The sequence below is a fragment of the Aethalodelphis obliquidens genome, unplaced genomic scaffold, assembly GCF_003676395.1.
Source record: "Aethalodelphis obliquidens isolate GAN/ISIS:26980383/991018 unplaced genomic scaffold, ASM367639v1 scaffold8, whole genome shotgun sequence".
In the NCBI taxonomy this organism is placed as follows: domain Eukaryota; kingdom Metazoa; phylum Chordata; class Mammalia; order Artiodactyla; family Delphinidae; genus Aethalodelphis; species Aethalodelphis obliquidens.
Window position 1 is genome coordinate 49407097 of NW_020837952.1, and position 18806 is coordinate 49425902.

Here is an 18806-nt window from a genome sequence, read left to right on the forward strand (position 1 = left end):
AAATACATAAATTATATATATAAATATAATCAATCACCTTACTAATGAGTTGGTGTTATAACAAGTATGGTATATACATTGATAAATGAATCTGTTAATTGTTTTTAATTTGAAATGGTTAGCTTTGTTCCCCCTGTGTCATAGTCCTAACTTTGAGCCCCAAACCCATATTAGCAAAATTGTATCTTTTTCATTTGATCTTTAACAATTCTATATATATTCAACTTCTTTTCCTTCTAGTTTGATTTTAATAGTAAAAGTATTCTTCTGAAATAAAAGCTTGCTTATTCAACAAATACTTTTTGAGCTAGACCCTGGGAATACAAAGGTATACAAGATAAGCAAGGTCTCTGCCCTCCTATTATTTACTTTCTTTATCAAGGATTACAAACTCAGATGCCTACAAAGTGCCAGGCTGGTAATAAAGTAAGTCAAATGAACAGAACATAAGATGATAAATGAAAACTGACACTTAGCTAATTGTTGGGGAGATCGTGGGTTGGGAGTGGAGGAACAAGGAGAATGTGGGAGACTGGAAAAGGGACCTTTAGCTCCAGCTGATTGTTACCATGAAGGAGCATGTGGCCAATGTTACCAAATCACCTAGATTTTTCAGGAGAGTTTTTAAATGCTGTCAACTAATTCTAATTTAAAACCTTCTGCCCCCCACCCGCCAAAAAATTTTATAGTCCATATTCAACTCATAAGTCATCAGATTTTAGAATTTGGGTTGGGTTTGGAGGCAGATTATACCAAAATGAAATAAATTTACGATAATTTATCAGAGTGACTGAACTTTCCTCTTAAAGATATTCAAAGCTGAGTTTGAAAGTTAAGGTACCATGACCAAGGCACAAAGTTCAGACCACTAAGTAGAGACAGCAAATAGCAATCAAATTGGATTAGGAACACAGAGACAAGATTAAAAAGGAAAATTGAAATGGGGCAAGATACAAAGACCAAAATTTTATGGAAGACTTGGCACAGAAAAAGCCATCCAAGTGCCATCTGTGCCAGGCTAAACTACATCTCCAACTGATAGCAACCCACAGGTTAACTTGTGCTCGTGCTACCGACTTGTTTTGTTGAGCGCTGACAAAACTAAATTCTTATTACCTGCCCTGCAAATTGTGTACTTTATAAGGGGTCCTAAAGACAAGCCTTACATAGTTTAATAAAAGAAAATAATTTGTAAAACAACCCCCTGCCTTTGTGGGGTATTCCCCTCCTCCCTAGCCCCCGCCTTTTAACACATTTATTAACTCCCAGTGTGTGCTAGGCGTTGTGGTAGGGAAGGAGCTGAGTTGAAGAGATAAATAAGGCTTGAACTGTCTCAGCACATAGCCCCACACCGTTACACACTTACTTTTGTCTCATTTATTTCAGTCTCAGAGGAATAGGCGTCTCTTTAGCTTGGAGCTAAGCAGTCTCCCTCTCCTGATGATCTTTTCCCTTCCTGTCTTCTCAGAAGACTTGCTTCATCAGTTGTTACCCTCTGTTCTTTTGTTTGTTAACTCCCTATGTTTTCCTCAATCTATATACATCTTCATGTCACTGCCTTCACATGTTAGCATCTTGAAAGACTGATTTGTTCTTCTTTTCAGTATCTTCATTACCCACTCAGGCTTCAACTTGCTGCAAGTAAGGCTTTTCCACCATTCCCCACTCCCCAGATGCCACTGAAAATGCTTTCAGGAAGGTCACAAATTAACTACTTTTCAAAAGGAATGTGTATTTTTTAGTCTTTACTGTATAACATCTCTCATAACGATTGACACTATTGACCACTGTCATTTTTTCGGTGCTACAACACACTCTTAGATTTCCTTTGAGCTTACCTCTCTGTTCATTCTTTTCAGTCTGAGTTGCTAACTCGTATCTTTGTCCACATCGACTTGCCAGCATTCCATAAAGCTCTCTCTGGCCCCATCTTCACTTTGCATTGCTTCCTGAGCCGTCTCTTCCCCTCACTTGGCTTCTGCTTCACCCTGCTTTGGGGGGATTTCCAAATCTGTGTCTCTCTTAATAAACTACTAAAATAATCCTATCCTTCTGTTTCTGGTCAGGTTTTGTTCATTCTGTCTTACACAGGGCTAAGAAAAGGACTGTTCTAAAATACATATATAATATTGTCATTCCCCCTTATAAAACTTGCAGTGACTCCCTGTCACCTACATGGTAAAATCTAAATTTTACCTCCATGGCCTACCTCTATAGTGTATCCGAAATCCACTCCCTCCCCTGCACTTTCTGCTAATCACACTAAATTCTTTACTCTTGCATGATTATACTGCACTGTTCCTTGGCATGTCTCCATAGCTTTGCAGATGCTGTTCCTTTTGCATGGAATGCCTCTCCCATCTTTGTTAGCATAGTGAGCTTTATGTATTCTTGAAGATCACCTTAAGCAACATCTGTGTGAAGATCATCTGAGGTAGAGTTCATCATTCTCTGCTTTGTACCATTGTTACTTATCTCTGTTAATACTTTTGACATTTGCTATGTTGTAACTTTTTGTTTATCAAACTTTTATTCTAGACATTGAGTTTCTTTAGGTCAGAAATCTTGTCTTCATCTTTGGATCCCCAGTGTTTCAACAAAGTACCTTACAGATAGTAGGTACCCCATAAATGTTTAATGGAAGGCCAAATATTTGTGTTGTCTATGAATTCAGTATGGTGAATACACTGTCTTGTGGACTTCTCCATACAAAGGAATAATTGTAGGATACTATGGTAAGCACCATATGAGAGGAATGTGCCAGGTACTGCAGCAACGTGAAGAGTGATTGGTTGGTGTGGAGAAAGTCAGAGAAAGTCTTTACCTAAAACAACAGAGGAGTGGGAAGCAGCGTTGGTATGTACAGAAAAGAGACTAGTTCAAAGTGTGAGGAACCCACAATGCACAGGAGTAATAGGAGATGAATTTGGGAAAGAAGGCAGGTGCGACAAAATGAAGATTCCTTTAGGCCCTGTTTTAGAACTTGAGCTTTAGCCTTTGGGGGAGATTTTAGAGGTTTTATCCAGGAAGGTGGTAACATCATATTTTTTGCTTTACAAAGGTATAACAGCAGGACTTTCCTGGCGGTCCAGTAGTTAAAATTCCGTGCTCCCAATGCAGGGGACATGGGTTCAATCCCTGGTTGGGGAACTAAGATCCCACATGCTTTGCAGCATGGCCAAATAAAATAAAATTTAAAAAAAAAAGAATATCAAAGATATATCAAGCAGTTGTGTGGAACCAGGAATGGAGGGGGTGTGAGACTGTAAGTAGGAAGACTAGTTAGAGGAAGCTTCTAGTATAGGATTTCAAAGAGTCACAGCATTTAACTGAATGGAAAATGATTGTAAATCCTTCTCTGTGTAACAGAGAAGGGGGAATGGTTTCTGGGTAGAATCTGGCTCTGCCATTCTTTCTCCATAGTAAAAGAGCAAAACCCCTTTTTTTGGTTTTCATGGTAGAGTATGATAAAACCCACGTCTACATAAGCAATAATGCCATTACTACCGGCACAGTTCTGACTTTGCAGTGTGCTGCTGTGGTTGCTTTCCTCTGTTCATAGTGCCTTCTAGCATCTTGATAAAATAATGGTGAAATATTTCTTGCAACTTTCTGACTGAATGCTGTTTTGTTCATTTCTGCGGCAGTTTCATCTAATTGCATGGATGAGTACTGTGACAAAGAACAAATATATTTGTGTTTCTTTTTTTTTAAGGACCACTCAGAAGATCTTTTGTTTGCCTAAGCAACTCATCTTAACATCCAAATTCAGTCCATTTTCCTCTTACTACCTTCACAATATCAAACAGGATGTTATACAGTATATATGAAAATAGACTAAAAAGTAACTAAAAACACTCCACCAAATAATATAAATCAGAACTTCACAAAGAAAATGCCTCTCACTGTGTGGATTTTGTAGTCCATTCGTCTCCTCTTCCCCAACCCCCATTTTTAAGTATTTTATCTCATTAGCAAATGTTCATTTGATTTTTAAACTATTGGCTATAGCCTTGTCTACTATTCTGAAACCAAGGTATGTCTGAAACAGTCTTTGTAACCCAAGCTGTCACAGAGTTGACACAGAATGTTTGTTCCAGTGAATGAGCAGTAAGCACTATTTTCATAAAAGTGCTAGAGATTTTTACTATTGATTAGCTTCCAGGAGGATTTTCTGCATAAGAAGGCAGGTTATTTAGTGTTCTGTTGACTTCTTTTTAACCTATTTTGGCCTTTCATAAACTGTATTCTTAAGCTGTTTTAATGTCTGGCCACTGTAGGTGGTTATTTACATTTTGTGTCTTTCTTACTGTTATTTTTTAAGTATATTTATTTAAACCATTTATTTATATCATCTCAGTTTAGACTTCCACATTTTCAGTGAATATTTCTTTTCTGGAAGTGCTAAACATCATATTTGTTAAAAAAATAAACCTTATCCAAAAACTTAGAGTATTATTGTCATGTGGGTTCAGATATATGATCCTTCAGCCTCAGTGACTTTGTATCTGACCATGTGGTTAAGGTCATGAATATTAAGAATATCTGTATATACTGGATATTCACTTCCCCTAATAACCCATCAAGAATCCATTAACTTATGTAAAATCACTCCGTATTGTGGAGGCAAGAGGGAGCATATCAGATTTATTCAGAGTTTTCAGATTACACCACCATGATCCCTCATTAAATTCTAATATGACTCTACCCAGCACCCATTGAGAATTATTACCAAAGAGACCATGGTTACCAGTAGATTTTAATGTAGAAAATAGTTAAAAGTGACTAGTGTAAAACTTTATTTAGTCTACGTATATTATTAATCTGTATTTCCTTTTGCACAAATTTCACTAGTTTGCTGTGTCCTTTGAAAGCAGGACTTCCTTTTATTTGCCCCCAAATTACCTATTTTCAGTGTCAAGGGAGGTACCCTTTTGTTCAAGTATTTGAAAATTTAATGAACAACTCTATCCTGGACTATTCATCCTACATCCTATCCATGCCCTTCATGGTTTCATACTCATTATATATATCCCCTTTCCTTAACCACTTAGTTCCTTATCCACTGCCCCTTTCAGGTCCCCAAAGTCATTTTAATTGCCCTCTTCTGAATCTTCTCCAGCTTTATTTTTTCTTTTTTGAGGTAAGTTATATGAATTACAGTAGTATTTCAGATGTAGATTTCACTAACGCTTTATATGTGAATAAAATACGTAGTGTTATGTTTTGTTTCCTACAGTTGTCTTTAGAATGACATTTTATTGAAAGCCTTAAGTAAATTTTGCCATTTTTTATGTTTTGATTGAATAGTGTTCACCTTGAAACTGTACCTGAAGAAAAGAGTTTCTAAATAAAGCTGCTAAATATTCCTTAGTATTTTCCTTAAAGGTACTTAGAAATCAAAAAAATTCCTACAATTCAGGGTTCCCCTTACATTGATGAACTGATGACAAGTTAATACTTACACAGGACCTGCACCAAGTGCTTCACTGGGCTTTTTTTTTCTTGTTGTTAAGATAAGTCTAAAATGATCATTTTAGGGACTTCCCTGGTGGTCCAGTGGTAAAGAATCTGCCTTACAATGCAGGGGACGCTGGTTCGATCCCTGGTCAGGGAACCAAGATCCCACATGCTGCGGGGCAACTAAGCCCATGTGTCACAACTACTGAGCTCACGTGCCTCAACTAGAGTCTGCGTGCTGCAAAACTACAGAGCCCACACGCTCTGGAACCCGTGTGCCACAACTACAGAGCCAACGCGCCATGGAGCCTGTGCGCCACAACTAGAGAAGAGAAAACCCACATGCCACAACTAGAGAGAAGCCCGCGCGCCGCAACAAAAGATCCCGCATGCCTCAACGAAGATCCCGCGTGCCGCAACTAAGACCCACGCAGCCAAAAATAAATAAATAAATCTTTAAAAAATAAAATAATCATTTTACATATTACTAGGGGAAAAAAACACATTTAGTTTGTACCAGATACTTTCCTAAGCACCTTGCATGTATTAACCAGTGAGGTAGATATTATTCTAATTGTCTGTATCTGAAAACTGGAGTAAAGAGCCTGCTAGTAAGTGATAGAGCCATTATTAAGGTCCAGCAATTCCTGGCCTGCCTTTCAGTGGGTATAATGTGCTTACATATTGTTGCTGACTTCTTTGAAAAAGGAGTAACTTAGCCTATCCTATTTGCTAATATCCTTAGGTTTTCTTATTTCTTATTCTCTTTCCCTCTAATTCCTATAAAAGGAATAAGAAAGATTTACATTATGTGCTATATTGGTAAAATGTCAGTCTGGCTTTCATTAACTTTCTAATCATCATTTTTCTGAAACTGAATAAAGAAATCAAATTCGTGATCAAAAACTTAAAACACCACCCTTCCCAATGGCCTGGCGGTCACAGAAGCCCCACTCCTGCCACAAACTATATTCAAAACAGCTTCATTTGAATTTCTGATACCTGAAAAAAGGTTTTTGGTCCTCAGAGCATGTAGGATCACTACTACCACACTTTGGAAACCCCTCAATTTTAAGATTTACTACCATGGCATATATCTCTAGCCTCCCTGTGTTGGTGAGTAGTTGGTGATGATAGTGAGGACTCAAGGATTCCTGTCTAAAAACCTATTCTGTTTTTGCAGTGGATAGCCTGCTGAAATACACTGGCTATGGGAATGCTGCAGGACTGTTGGCGGCCAGGGGCCTCTTGGCTGGAGGAAGAGGAGATAATTGGTACTCAGAGGACGAGGACACAGACACTGAAGAATACAAAAATGCAAAACCAAAGTATAGTATCATGTTTCTTTTCACCTAACTATGTCTGCCTTTCAATTGATTATTTGCCTTTCACTTCCTTTGGCTTTCATTTTCCAAGTATTTCTCTTCTTTTGTGGATTTGGAAGCTTTCTGTTTAATAGTTTTAGAGGCAGTTTCATAGCTAGTGCCTTAGAGGGTGACTTCAAGTGATTGAGGAAGGATAATATTGCAAGAAATGTTCTGCTGCATGTGCTCATTACCCTCTCCTAAGTATTAAGAGAGGTAGTGTTTTTAGATGTCTACCATCATATATTTAAAGGATATTGTTGCTTATTTTGTGCTCTCCTTTCCATAAGTTGAGATTTTATAAGGTATAACCAAGACCAAGTATTTAAGTTGGTTATTTGATACTTCAGTCTTTCTCAGAAATCTAAATGTAGGTTCCATACATTCTGATAGTTCCTCTTGTGTAAAAGCCCTTATGAGTCAATAAAGTAAAGCAACAGGGCACATTACTAGCAAAAGGAAAGAAAACTGGCTCTATGGTAAATTTTAATCAAACACTTATGGAATCATCTTTTAACAGAGGCATTAGTACACTTGGATAGGCAAACCAGAGACTCTATCAAGTTTTCCCTGAGTCAGTGCTTACAAGTCAAAGACACTAATCGTCTCTTATCCCGAAACAAACCACCTCTACTTTTCTACTCCCCATCCTTTTCATCCCCCTCTCAACTCCAATCCCAGGTAAATTTCTTAGTTTCCACTTATTAGGAGTTATTTGAGCTCAGTTTTCTGGTTTTCATTACTGAATATTAAAAGGGTGTGCCCTTCCCTATTGGTGATGATATTGACATATGCTATTTTCTATCCACAGTCTTCTAGAGTGTGATGTGGATAATGTAGTAGTTGATCAGGGATAGAAAAATCATTATCTGCAAAATTAGACCCTTTTTTTTAAAGTATAGATTGTGCTTTGTTGAGATGAAAATAATAGGTTGTCAGAAGGTAAAAGAAAAGATCATTCCCTAATCAGACAAGACTTATATGGCCTGTATTCTTGGCAAATCAGGTCTGAGTAGGTGGTGTTACTGTGGCATCCCCAGGGCTATCAGCCTTAATAGGATCTAGGAGTGTGTCCTAGAAGAAAAAGACTTTGGGGGAAAAAAAGCTAGCAGTGGCTCTAAGCAGTAAGTTCTCAAGACTGCCACCATGTAGATGTTATAAGTTGGGCACCTCTATCAGGTATTTGAAGCTAAGATAGAAAAATAATACATTAATCTTTCCATAATTATAGAAGTCATCGTTCTAAATTATTCTTGCTAGCACTTGATTTTTCCATCCCATAAACTATATTTCCATATCGGTTTAATATTTTCTGCCTCTCCATTTGAGACATTAAAATATAGCATTTAAGGAGTCTCATATTTTTAAATGAAGGTAGAAATTACATTAGGCATTCATTGTGTCCCAGGGTATGTGAATACAGTCAACTAACATAGAAAACTCTTGAGTACTCATGAGTGGTTGATATCATTGCATCTCAATGTGTGTTGTTGATTTTATTTGGTAAATGACTTCTAAAATGGTATTGGTCATATATCTGGCAAACACAAGAATGCTACTGTAATAAGAAAAACCTCAGAAAAAATACAAGAACACACTGGGTCTCTCCCAATAGTATGGGAAATAGAAATACATTACATTATGGAAGTGATACTAGATTTCAGGAAAGCACTGTTTGTTTAAATCAAGGACCATGATGTTTGATATTATTATTGTTTTGGCTTTCTGTCAGAAAGATTCTGTACTTAGGCTTATTACGTCCCTGGTTGGAATCTTCTTCAGCCTTTGGACCTGGCCTATATCATTAATAGGAATGGTGCGTTAGTGTGGCCAGAATAGTCACCATTGTGAGATCTTGTTGTGTTTCTTAAACATTGCTCATTGTAAGTATAAATATGTTTTTCTCACATAGCATCACATCTTCCCTCTTTAGATAGATTTGCATCTGCTTTTTTCTTACATCTTCCCTCTTTCAGGTGCAGCAGTGTAGTGGGATGTTTCATTTGTTAATTTAAAATACTTATTAAAATGGTCCCCATGGAAGGGGTGGTGAAAAAGTACTTTGCAAGCAAGACAATCCTTTGTGTTCTGGGCAGTGATCCACAAGCTCAAGGAAAGGAAACTTCTTACCAATCTAGTCAAGTTTATAAAGTCAGCATTTGAAAGGATGACTTAGTCCCCTACCCCCTTATTACTCTTCACCAGTCAGTGTTCTCAGGATCACAGTCTGCTTCTCCTATGATGCACTTATTCACAAACAGTGCTAGCATTGGCAGAAGCAGAGAAATTACCCGTCATCCAGTTGACCCTCGTCCCATTGTCAAAAATGTAAGTGGATTCCGATTAATGCACCAAGGTAACCTATAATCCTTTAGTGGAATCTGAAACTAAGAATTGTATGGAGCTTACATTCAGGCTATGAAAGACAGTTAATATCACAACAGCCCTTTTTGTGTCAAAATAAATGTATTTAACGGACTGGAAATGGCTTTCTGCAATTAACACACTTAGACAAAATACACTCATAGAATCAAGTACATGCCACACAGGTTTTTGGTGTATGTCTAGCCATGTTTGTAAAAAGTTTTCAGATAAGCTTTGGTCCTGTATCAAAAAGAAACCAAATTTCTAAATTCTGGCTTTATACCCATTTCTTTTATGCCTCTGAGCATGGAGGCCCCTTGACTGAATAGGTGGTATAACATAACTGATTACCGTGGTTTGTACATCATTCCAAACATCAGTTGAAAAATGTGTACCTAATGACATTTGGCTCATTTTAGACCAGTTGCTTTCAGGCTAGGTGTGGTATATAGGAGCCTGTGGGTCCAAAAAGGTGTATTTAAAGGGCCACTGTATGGAGGGGAGAAGGACGGAATGGCCAAAGTGGGCAGAACTCTAGGATGTCCCATTGTATTCTTAATACCCCACACTAGTTCGTAAACACACCCAGCAGATTAAAATTATTCTACTAAGCAACTCAGGGGTGTTTCCTTCTTGACCATGTATCTCTCAGCAGTAGCTGTGGCAGCAGCTGTACAGTTTCTTCACCACAAAAGATTTTATTTTCTTTTGTCAAAATTTTGTTATGCTGCTTTAAGTCAAGTCCCATTATAATTGTGTCCATATGTTGGGGCTATACATTGGGGCTATACATATGTTGGGGCTATACATAGCTTTGTTTTTAATATTTCTTGAAGTAGATGAATCAGAAACAGGACTTGAAGATTTTTCTTTTTGCCTAGTTTAGACTGTGATGGTATACTTATGTATAATAGGATGTAACTAGCCTTTCTAGGAACTGAAATTTATTTACTGTAGGCAATCATGAAACAAAATCTAAATTCAGATCTCTAAAGACCGGAATCAAAAATAAAATTTTGCCACTTCTGCCATGGTTGTAACCAACCTTTGTGATGTTTGCAATCACACCAGTTTTGCACTTTCAAAATTGAGTTCTCTAATTTTTCTTTTGTATTTTAATTTGGGTAAATGGCCAGAAAAAGGTGTGTTACCTGAACCTACAATATTGAGCTTTGCTTCAGGTTTCATTTCCTACAGATTCACAACCATAGTTTTCTATATCCTTTATATCAAGGATATCACTCTTAATCCAACAGCCCAAGGTAGGAAACATTATAAAGCACTATAATTTAAAAAGGTATTTTGGAGCTTTTTTAATTGCCTAGGTGCAACTTGGTGTATCTATATGTATTCAGTATGTCTATTTATATGGATGATACATGGTACTTAATAGTTGATAAATAAGTGAAAGAATTACACCACATTACCCTATTTCTTTACATTGCTAATAGAATGCAAAAACTTGGATTAAGATGTTGTTTCATAATTTACCCTACTCTTTTAATGTGGAATCAGTTTTATATTTATATGGTAATTCTCAAATTACTTGAGACGTTTTCACCTCAGTCACCATTATTAACTGGTGTCTCTTCAGAATACCTTGTATCTGAATTTAACCATAGCAAACTCCACGAAACACCTAGTGTTGCGTGGCTTCTTTAGCACATGCAGCTCCATAGTGGCGATTTAACTTAATAGACTAACTCACTGGATCCAAGGCCTTCTGGCTGGCTTACTTACCAAGTAGCTCACTTATGCTAATAATAGCTGGTATTTATTATCTAGTATGTGTCAGGTACTGTTCTAAGAACTTTCCTGATATTATCTCATTTAATCTTTACAGCAAACCTTTGGGCTAGGGTTATCCCTATCTTACAGATGAGGAAACTAAAGCTCAGTGGTTTCCAGAACTTGTCTAGGGCACACAGTTCATGAGTGGTCAGGTGGCCTAACTCCAGAGCTGGTGTTTTTTGAGATTTTTGTTGTTGTTTTTGAGGTAGACAAAGCAGGTTTTACTGTGCTTTTCACTTTGCCTTCTTATGTTGGGGGTAAAATATACATAAAATTTACCATTTTAAGCATACATATCTGTGGCATTATATACATTAATGTGCAACCATCACCACCATCCATCTCCAGAACTTTTCATCTTCCCCAACTGAAACTCTGTATCCATTCCCTCTCCCCACAACCCCTGGTAACTACCATTCTACTTTCTTTCTCTATGAATGTGACTAGGAACCTCATATAAGTGGAATCTAAGAACCTCATATAAGAGAAATCATATACTTGTCCTTCTATGACTGAGTTCACTTGGAATGTCTTTAAGACTCATCCATATTGTATAGCATGTGTCAAAATTTCCTTCCTTTTTCAGGCTGAATAACATTCTATTTAATGTATTTACCACATTTTGTTTATCCATTCTTCCATCAGTGGACACCTGTGTTGTTTCCACCTTTTGGCTGTTGTGAATAATGCTGCTATGAACACGAGTGTACAACTATCTGTCCCTGCTTCAAGAGTCCCTGCTTTAACTTCTTTTGGGTATATAGCCAGAAGTGGAATTGCTGGATCATGTGGTAGTTCTATGTTTAATTTTTTGAGGAACTGCCATACCATTTTACATTCCCACCAGCAATGCACAAGGGTTCCAGTTTTTCTGCATCCTCTCCGATACTTATTATTTTTCTGGCTTTTTTTTTTTTTTAATCTAATAGCCATCCTAACAGGTGTGAAGTCAAAGCTTGTGTTTTAACTGCTACCATATTCTTCAAAGCCAATCAAAGGGAGAGATGATTTGCCTCTCCCATAATTTCCCTGTTCTTAGAGCATCTATTATCTTTCTTTGATATAACCAAAACAGAAAATGAGAAAATGTTTTTTTATAAACCCTGATATCCCTGAAAGCTAGAAGTTCTATTCAGTTCATTCTAGTTCACAAAAATCTGTTAGGTAATTCTGGCTCTGCCTTCATAATACATTCAGAATCTAATCACCCCTTACTGCCATCACTGCTACCTACTCCAGTCCAAGCTAAACTTTTCTCTCCCTCCAGGATCATTTTAAATAGCTTCCTAACTGGTCTTGTTGCTTCTATCCTTGTCACTCTTCAGTCTGTTCTCAACTCAGTAGCCAACGCGATCCTTATAAAATGTAAGTCAGACGTCACTGCTCAAAAACTCTACAATGGCTAAACACCCAAAAGTCCCTGTAGTGATGTACAGGCACCCTTTCTCACTGTACTGTCACCACACTGGGCTCTTCACTGTTTGTCACGCTCCAGACACACTCTTGCCTGAGGCTCTGCATCACTGACTACTCCTTCTGCCTGGAATGCCTATTCTCCAGATAGCTGCATGTCTTATTCCCTCACCTCCTTCATGTCTTTACTCAATTATCATCTTCCTAGTAAAGTCTGTCCTGTCCCCATATTAAAAATTGCCACACTCCTACCTTTACCCCTCCACCTTGCACTTCCTCTTTTTCCTTCATAGCACTTTTTACCTTCTAACATACCATATAATTTACTTATTCATTTAGTCTTTTTTCCCCACTAGAAGATAAACTCCATGAGAGAAATTTTTATATTCATTGAGAGGGCCCCAAAATAGTGCCTCACATACTGTAGGCACTCAGTAAATTTTTGTTGAATAAATTAATTTTTTTGAGTTGTTGAATAAATTTAAGTTGGTCAGCCCCTTCTCAACATTAGGATACCAAGACAGTTGAGGTCCCTGCCCTCATCAAGCTTCACATCTAGTTGGGGAGTGGGGCCAGGGAATGGAATTCAAGAAAACAGGATATGGTAAATTTCCACTCTGCTCTTTTGTTTTTGTGGAGTGGCAGATATTATGGAGAGTTTTTCCTGGAAAGACATTTCTAATTTCATGTGCATATAACGTCTCCTTTCCCACCCCACCTGCCCCTTTCTTCCATGATCTGGCACACAAATGCCTTTTCCTAAAAACCCTGATCCCTTTCCTAGAGGTTACAAATTGTCAGTCCATAGGCTACATTTAGCCCACAAGTAGGTTTTGCTTCACTTGCCTGATGTTGTGTTGGTTATTTGGTTTTATGTTTTTAATTTTTGTTTTATATAGGGCTTCTTAAAATAATTTAGAATTCAGATATTTCAGATGAAGATCTGAATTTCTAACTTCTTTTGAAAAAGTGGAAGTTCTGATAACATTAAGCCTGCATTCTCACATGGTAACTGACTGATGGAGTTGAGTGACTGTGACCCCTATCATACCAGGCATAAGCTCCTTTGATTTGATAATGTATCTTTTTTCCTTTTTGAATTTTATTTTTTTATACAGCAGGTTCTTATTAGTTATCCATCTTATACATTATTAGTGTATATATGTCAATCCCAATCTCCCAATTCATCACACCACCACCACCACCCGCCACTTTCCCGCCTCGGTGTCCATACGTTTGTTCTCTACATCTGTGTCTCAGTTTCTTCCCTGCAAACCAGTTCATCTGTACCATTTTTCTAGATTCCTATATGCGTTAATATACGATATTTGTTTTTCTCTTTCTGACTTACTTCACTCTGTATGACAGTCTCTAGATTCGTCCACATCTCTACAAATGACCCAATTTCATTCCCTTTTATGGCTGAGTCATATTCCATTGTATAAATGTTCTTTATCCACATCTTCTTTATCCATTCATCTGTCAATGGGCATTTAGATTGCTTCCCTGACCTGGCTATTGTAAATAGTGAACATTGGGGTGCAGGTGTCTTTTTGATTTACGGTTTTCTCAGATATAGGCCCAGTAGTGGGATTGCTGGGCTGTATAGTAGTTCTATTTTTATTTTCTTAAGGAACCTCCATACTGTTCTCCATAGTGGCTGTGTCAATTTACATTCCCCCCAACAGTGCAAGAGGGTTCCCTTTTCTCCACACCCTGTCCAGCATTTGTCATTTGTAGATTGTCTGATGATGCCCATTCTAACTGGTGTGAGGTGATACCTCATTGTAGTTTTGATTTGCATTTCTCTAATAATTAGTGATGTTGAGCAGCTTTTCATGTGCCTCTTGGCCATCTGTATGTCTTTTTTGGAGAAATGTCTGTTTATGTCTTCTGTCCATTTTTGGATTGGGTTTTGTATTTTGGTATTGAGCTGCATGAGCTGTTTATATATTTTGGAGATTACCTGTGTCCGTTGATTCATTTGCAAATATTTCCTCCCATTCTGAGGATTGTCTTTTGGTCTTGTTTGTAGTTTCCTTTGCTGTACAAAAGCTTTTAAGTTTCATGAGGTCCCATTCGTTTATTTTTGTTTTTATTTCCATTACACTAGGAGGTGGATCAAAAAAGATCTTGCAGTGATTTATGTCAAAGAGTGTTCTTGCTCTGTTTTCCTCTAAGAGTTTTATAGTGTCTGGTCTTACATTTAGGTCTCTAATCCATTTTGAGTTTATTTTTGTGTATGGTGTTAGGGAGTGTTCTAATTTCATTCTTTTACATGTAGCTGTCCAGTTTTCCCAGCACCACTTATTGAAGAGACTGTCCTTTCTCCATTGTGTATCCTTGCCTCCTTTGTCGTAGATTAGTTGACCACAGGTACGTGGGTTTATCTCTGGGCTTTCTATCCTGTTCCGTTGATCTATATCTTTGTTTTTGTGCCAGTACCACATCATCTGATTACTGTGGCTTTGTAGTATTGTCTGAAGTCAGGGAGACTGATTCCTCCAGCTCTGTTTTTTTCCCCCAAGACTACTTTGGCTATTCGGTGTCTTTTGTGTCTCCATACAAATTTTAAGATTTTTTGTTCTAGTTCTATAAAAAATGCTATTGGTAATTTGATAGGGATTGCATTGAATCTGTAGATTGCTTTGGGTAGTATGGTCATTTTCACAATATTGATTCTTCCAAACCAAGAACATGGTATATCTCTTCATCTGTTTCTATCATCTTTAATTTCTTTCATCAGTGTCTTATACTTTTCTGCATAAAGGCCTTTTGTCTCCCTAGGTAGGTTTATTCCTAGGTATTTTATTCTTTTTGTTGCAGTGGTAAATGGGAGTGTTTTCTTAATTTCCCTTTCAGATTTTTCATCACTACTGCATAGGAATGCAAGAGATTTCTGTGTATTAATTTGTATCATGCTACTTTACCAAATTCATTGATTAGCTCTAGTAGTTTTCTGCTGGCATCTTTAGGATTCTCCATGTATAGTATCATGTCATCTGCAAACAGTGACGGTTTTACGTCTCCTTTTCCAATTTTTATTCATTTCTTTTTCTACTCTGATTGCCATGGCTAGGACTTCCAAAACTATGTTGAATAATAGTGGTGAGAGTGGACATCCTTGTCTTGTTCCTGATCTTAGAGGAAATGCTTTCAGGTTTTCACCATTGAGAATGATGTTTGCTGTGGGTTTATTGTATATGACCTTTATTATGTTGTGGTAGGTTCCCTCTGTGCCCAGTTTCTGGAGAGTTTTTATCATAAATCGGTGTTGAATTTTGTCAAAAGCTTTGTCTGCATCTATTGAGATGATCATATGGTTTTTATTCTTCAGTTTGTTAATATGGTATATCACATTGATTGTTTTGCATATATTGAAGAATCCTTGCATCCCTAGGATAAATCCCACTTGATCATGGTGTATGGTCCTTTTAATGTGCTGTTGCATTGTTTGCTAGTATTTTGTTGAGGATTTCTGCATCTATATTCATCAGTGATATTGGCCTGTAATTTTCTTTTTTTGTAGTATCTTTGTCTGGTTTCGGTATCAGGGTGATGGTGGCCTCATAGAATGAGTTTGGGAGTGTTCCTTCCTCTGCCATTGTTTGGAAGAGTTTGAGAAGGATAGGTGTTAGCTATTCTCTAAATGTTTGATAGAATTCACCTGTGAAGCCATGTGTTCCTGGACTTTTGTTTGTTGGAAGATTTTTAATCACAGTTTCAATTTCATTACTTGTGATTGGTCTGTTCATATTTCGTATTTCTTTCTGGTTCAGTCTTAGAAGGTTATACCTTTCTAAGAATTTGTCCATTTCTTCCAGGTCGTCCATTTTACTGGCATAGAGTTGCTTGTAATAGTCTCTTACGGTGACTTGTATTTCTGCGGTGTCTGTTGTAACTTCTCCTTTTTCATTTCTAATTATACATATATATTTTTGTTTGTTTGTTTTGTTTTTTGCGGTATGCGGGCTTCTCACTGTTGTGGCCTCTCCCGTTGCAGAGCACAGGCTCCGGATGCGCAGGCTCAGCGGCCATGGCTCACGGGCCCAGCCGCTCCACGGCATGTGGGATCTTCCCAGACCAGGGCACGAACCTGTGTCCCCTGCATCATCAGGCGGACTCTCAACCACTGCGCCACCAGGGAAGCACTCTAATTATATTGATTTGAGTCCTCTCCCTCTTTTTCTTGATGAGTCTGGCTAATGGTTTATCAATTTTGTTTATCTTCTCAAAGAACCAGCTTTTAGTTTTATGGATCTTTGCTATTGTTTTCTTTGTTTCATTTATTTCTGCTCTGATCTTTATGATTGCCTTCCTTCTACTAACTTTGGGTTTTGTTTTTTCTTTTTTCTCTAGTTCTTTTATGTGTAAGATTAGATTGTTTATTTGAGATGTTTGTTGTTTCTTGAGGTAGGATTGTATTGCTATAAACTTCCCTCTTAGAACTGCTTTTGCTGCGTCCCATAGGTTTTGGATCATCGTGTTTTCGTTGTCATTTGTCTCTAGGTATATTCTGATTTCCTCTTTGATTTCTTCAGTGATCTCTTGGTTATTTAGTAACGTATTGTTTAGCCTCCATGTGTTTGTGTTTTTTACGTTTTTTTCCCCTGTAATTGATGTCTAATCTCATAGCATTGTGGTCAGAAAAGATGCTTGATATGATTTCAATTTTCTTAAGTTTACTGAGGCTTGATTTGTGAAGCAAGATGTGATCTAGCCTGGAGAATGTCCCATGAGCACTTGAGAAGAAAGTGTAATCTGCTGTTTTTGGATGGAATGTCGTATAAATGTCAATTAAATCTATCTGGTCTATTGTGTATTTAAAGCTTCTGTTTCCTTATTTATGTTCTGTTTGGATGATCTGTCCATTGGTGTTAGTGAGGTGTCAAAGTACCCCACTATTATTGTGTTACTGTCGATTTCCTCTTTTATAGCTGTTAGCAGTTGCCTTATGTATTGAGGTGCTCCTATGTTGGGTGCATATATATTTATAATTGTTATATCTTGTTCTTGGATTGATCCTTTGATCATTATGTAGTGTCCTTTTTCTTGTCTCTTGTAACATTCTTTAAAGTTTATTTTATCTGACATGAGTATCGCTACTCCAGCTTTCTTTTGATTTCCATTTGCATGGAATATCTTTTTCCATCCCCTCACTTTCAGTCTGTATGTGTCCCTAGGTCTGAAGTGGGTCTCTTGTAGACAGCATATATATGGGTCTCGGTTTTGTATCCATTCAGCAAGCCTGTGTCTTTTGGTTGGAGCATTTAATCCATTCACATTTAAGGTAATTATCAATATGTATGTTCCTGTTACCATTTTCTTAATTGTTTTGGGTTTGTTTTTGTAGGTCCTTTTCTTCTCTTGTGTTTCCCACTTAGAGAAGTTACTTTAGCGTTTGTTGTAGAGCTGGTTTGGTGGTGCTGAATTCTCTTAGCTTTTGCTTGTGTGAAAATCTGTTGACTTCACCATCAAATCTGATAGAGATCCTTGCTGGATAGAGTAATCTTGGGTGTAATTTCTTCCCTTTCATCACTTTAAATATGTCATGCCACTCCCTTCTGGCTTGTAGAGTTTCTGCTGAGAAATCAGCTGTTAACCTTATGGGAGTTCCCTTGTATGTTATTTGTCATTTTTCCCTTGCTTCTTTCAAGAATTTTTCTTTGTCTTTAATTTTTGCCAATTTGATTACTATGTGTCTCGGTGTGTTTCTCCTTGGGTTTATTCTGCCTGGGGCTCTCTGGGCTTCCTGGACTTGGGTGGCTATTTCCTTTCCCATGTTAGGGAAGTTTTCGACTATAATCTGTTCAAATATTTTCTCGGGTCCTTTCTCTGTCTTTTCTCCTTCTGGGACCCCTATAATGCGAATGTTGTTACGTTTAATGTTGTCCCAGAGGTCTCTTAGGCTGTCTTCATTTCTTCATTCTTTTTTCTTTATTCTGTTCCGCAACAGTGAATTCCACCATTCTTTCTTCCAGCTCACTTATCCATTCTTCCGCCTCAGTTATTGTGCCATTGATTCCTTCTAGTGTAGTTTTCATTTCAGTTACTGTATGTTCATCTCTGTTTGTTTGTTCTTTAATTCTTCTAGGTCTTTGTTAAACATTTCTTGTATCTTCTCGATCTTTGCCTCCATTGTTTTTCCGAGGTCCTGGATCATCTTCACTATCATTATTCTGAATTCTTTTTCTGGAAGGTTGCCAATTACACTTCATTTAGTTGTTTTTCTGGGGTTTTATCTTGTTCCTTCATCTGGTACTTAGCCCTCTGCCTTTTTATCTTGTCTTTCTGTGAATGTGGTTTTTGTTCCACAGGCTGCAGGATTGTAGTTCTTCTTGCTTCTGTCCGCCCTCTGGTGGATGAGGCTATTCTAAGAGGCTTGTGCAGGTTTCCTTATGGGAGGGACTGGTA

The 18806-nt window shown here is 37.6% G+C and overlaps 1 protein-coding gene across 5 annotated transcripts in view; it reads left to right on the plus strand.

Moving 5' to 3' along the window:
- The window catches only part of RIC8B (RIC8 guanine nucleotide exchange factor B), a 120491-nt gene that overhangs the window by 79870 nt on the left and 21815 nt on the right, over positions 1–18806 (plus strand). For all 5 annotated transcript variants that reach the window (XR_003432984.1, XR_003432985.1, XR_003432986.1 and 2 more), the window contains exon 8: positions 6644–6788. Coding sequence is in view for 2 of the 5 variants with exons in the window: in XM_027107440.1 (XP_026963241.1) it covers positions 6644–6788 (145 nt within the window). In the remaining 3 variants the exon portion in view is untranslated. The remainder of the gene's footprint in view (positions 1–6643; positions 6789–18806) is intronic.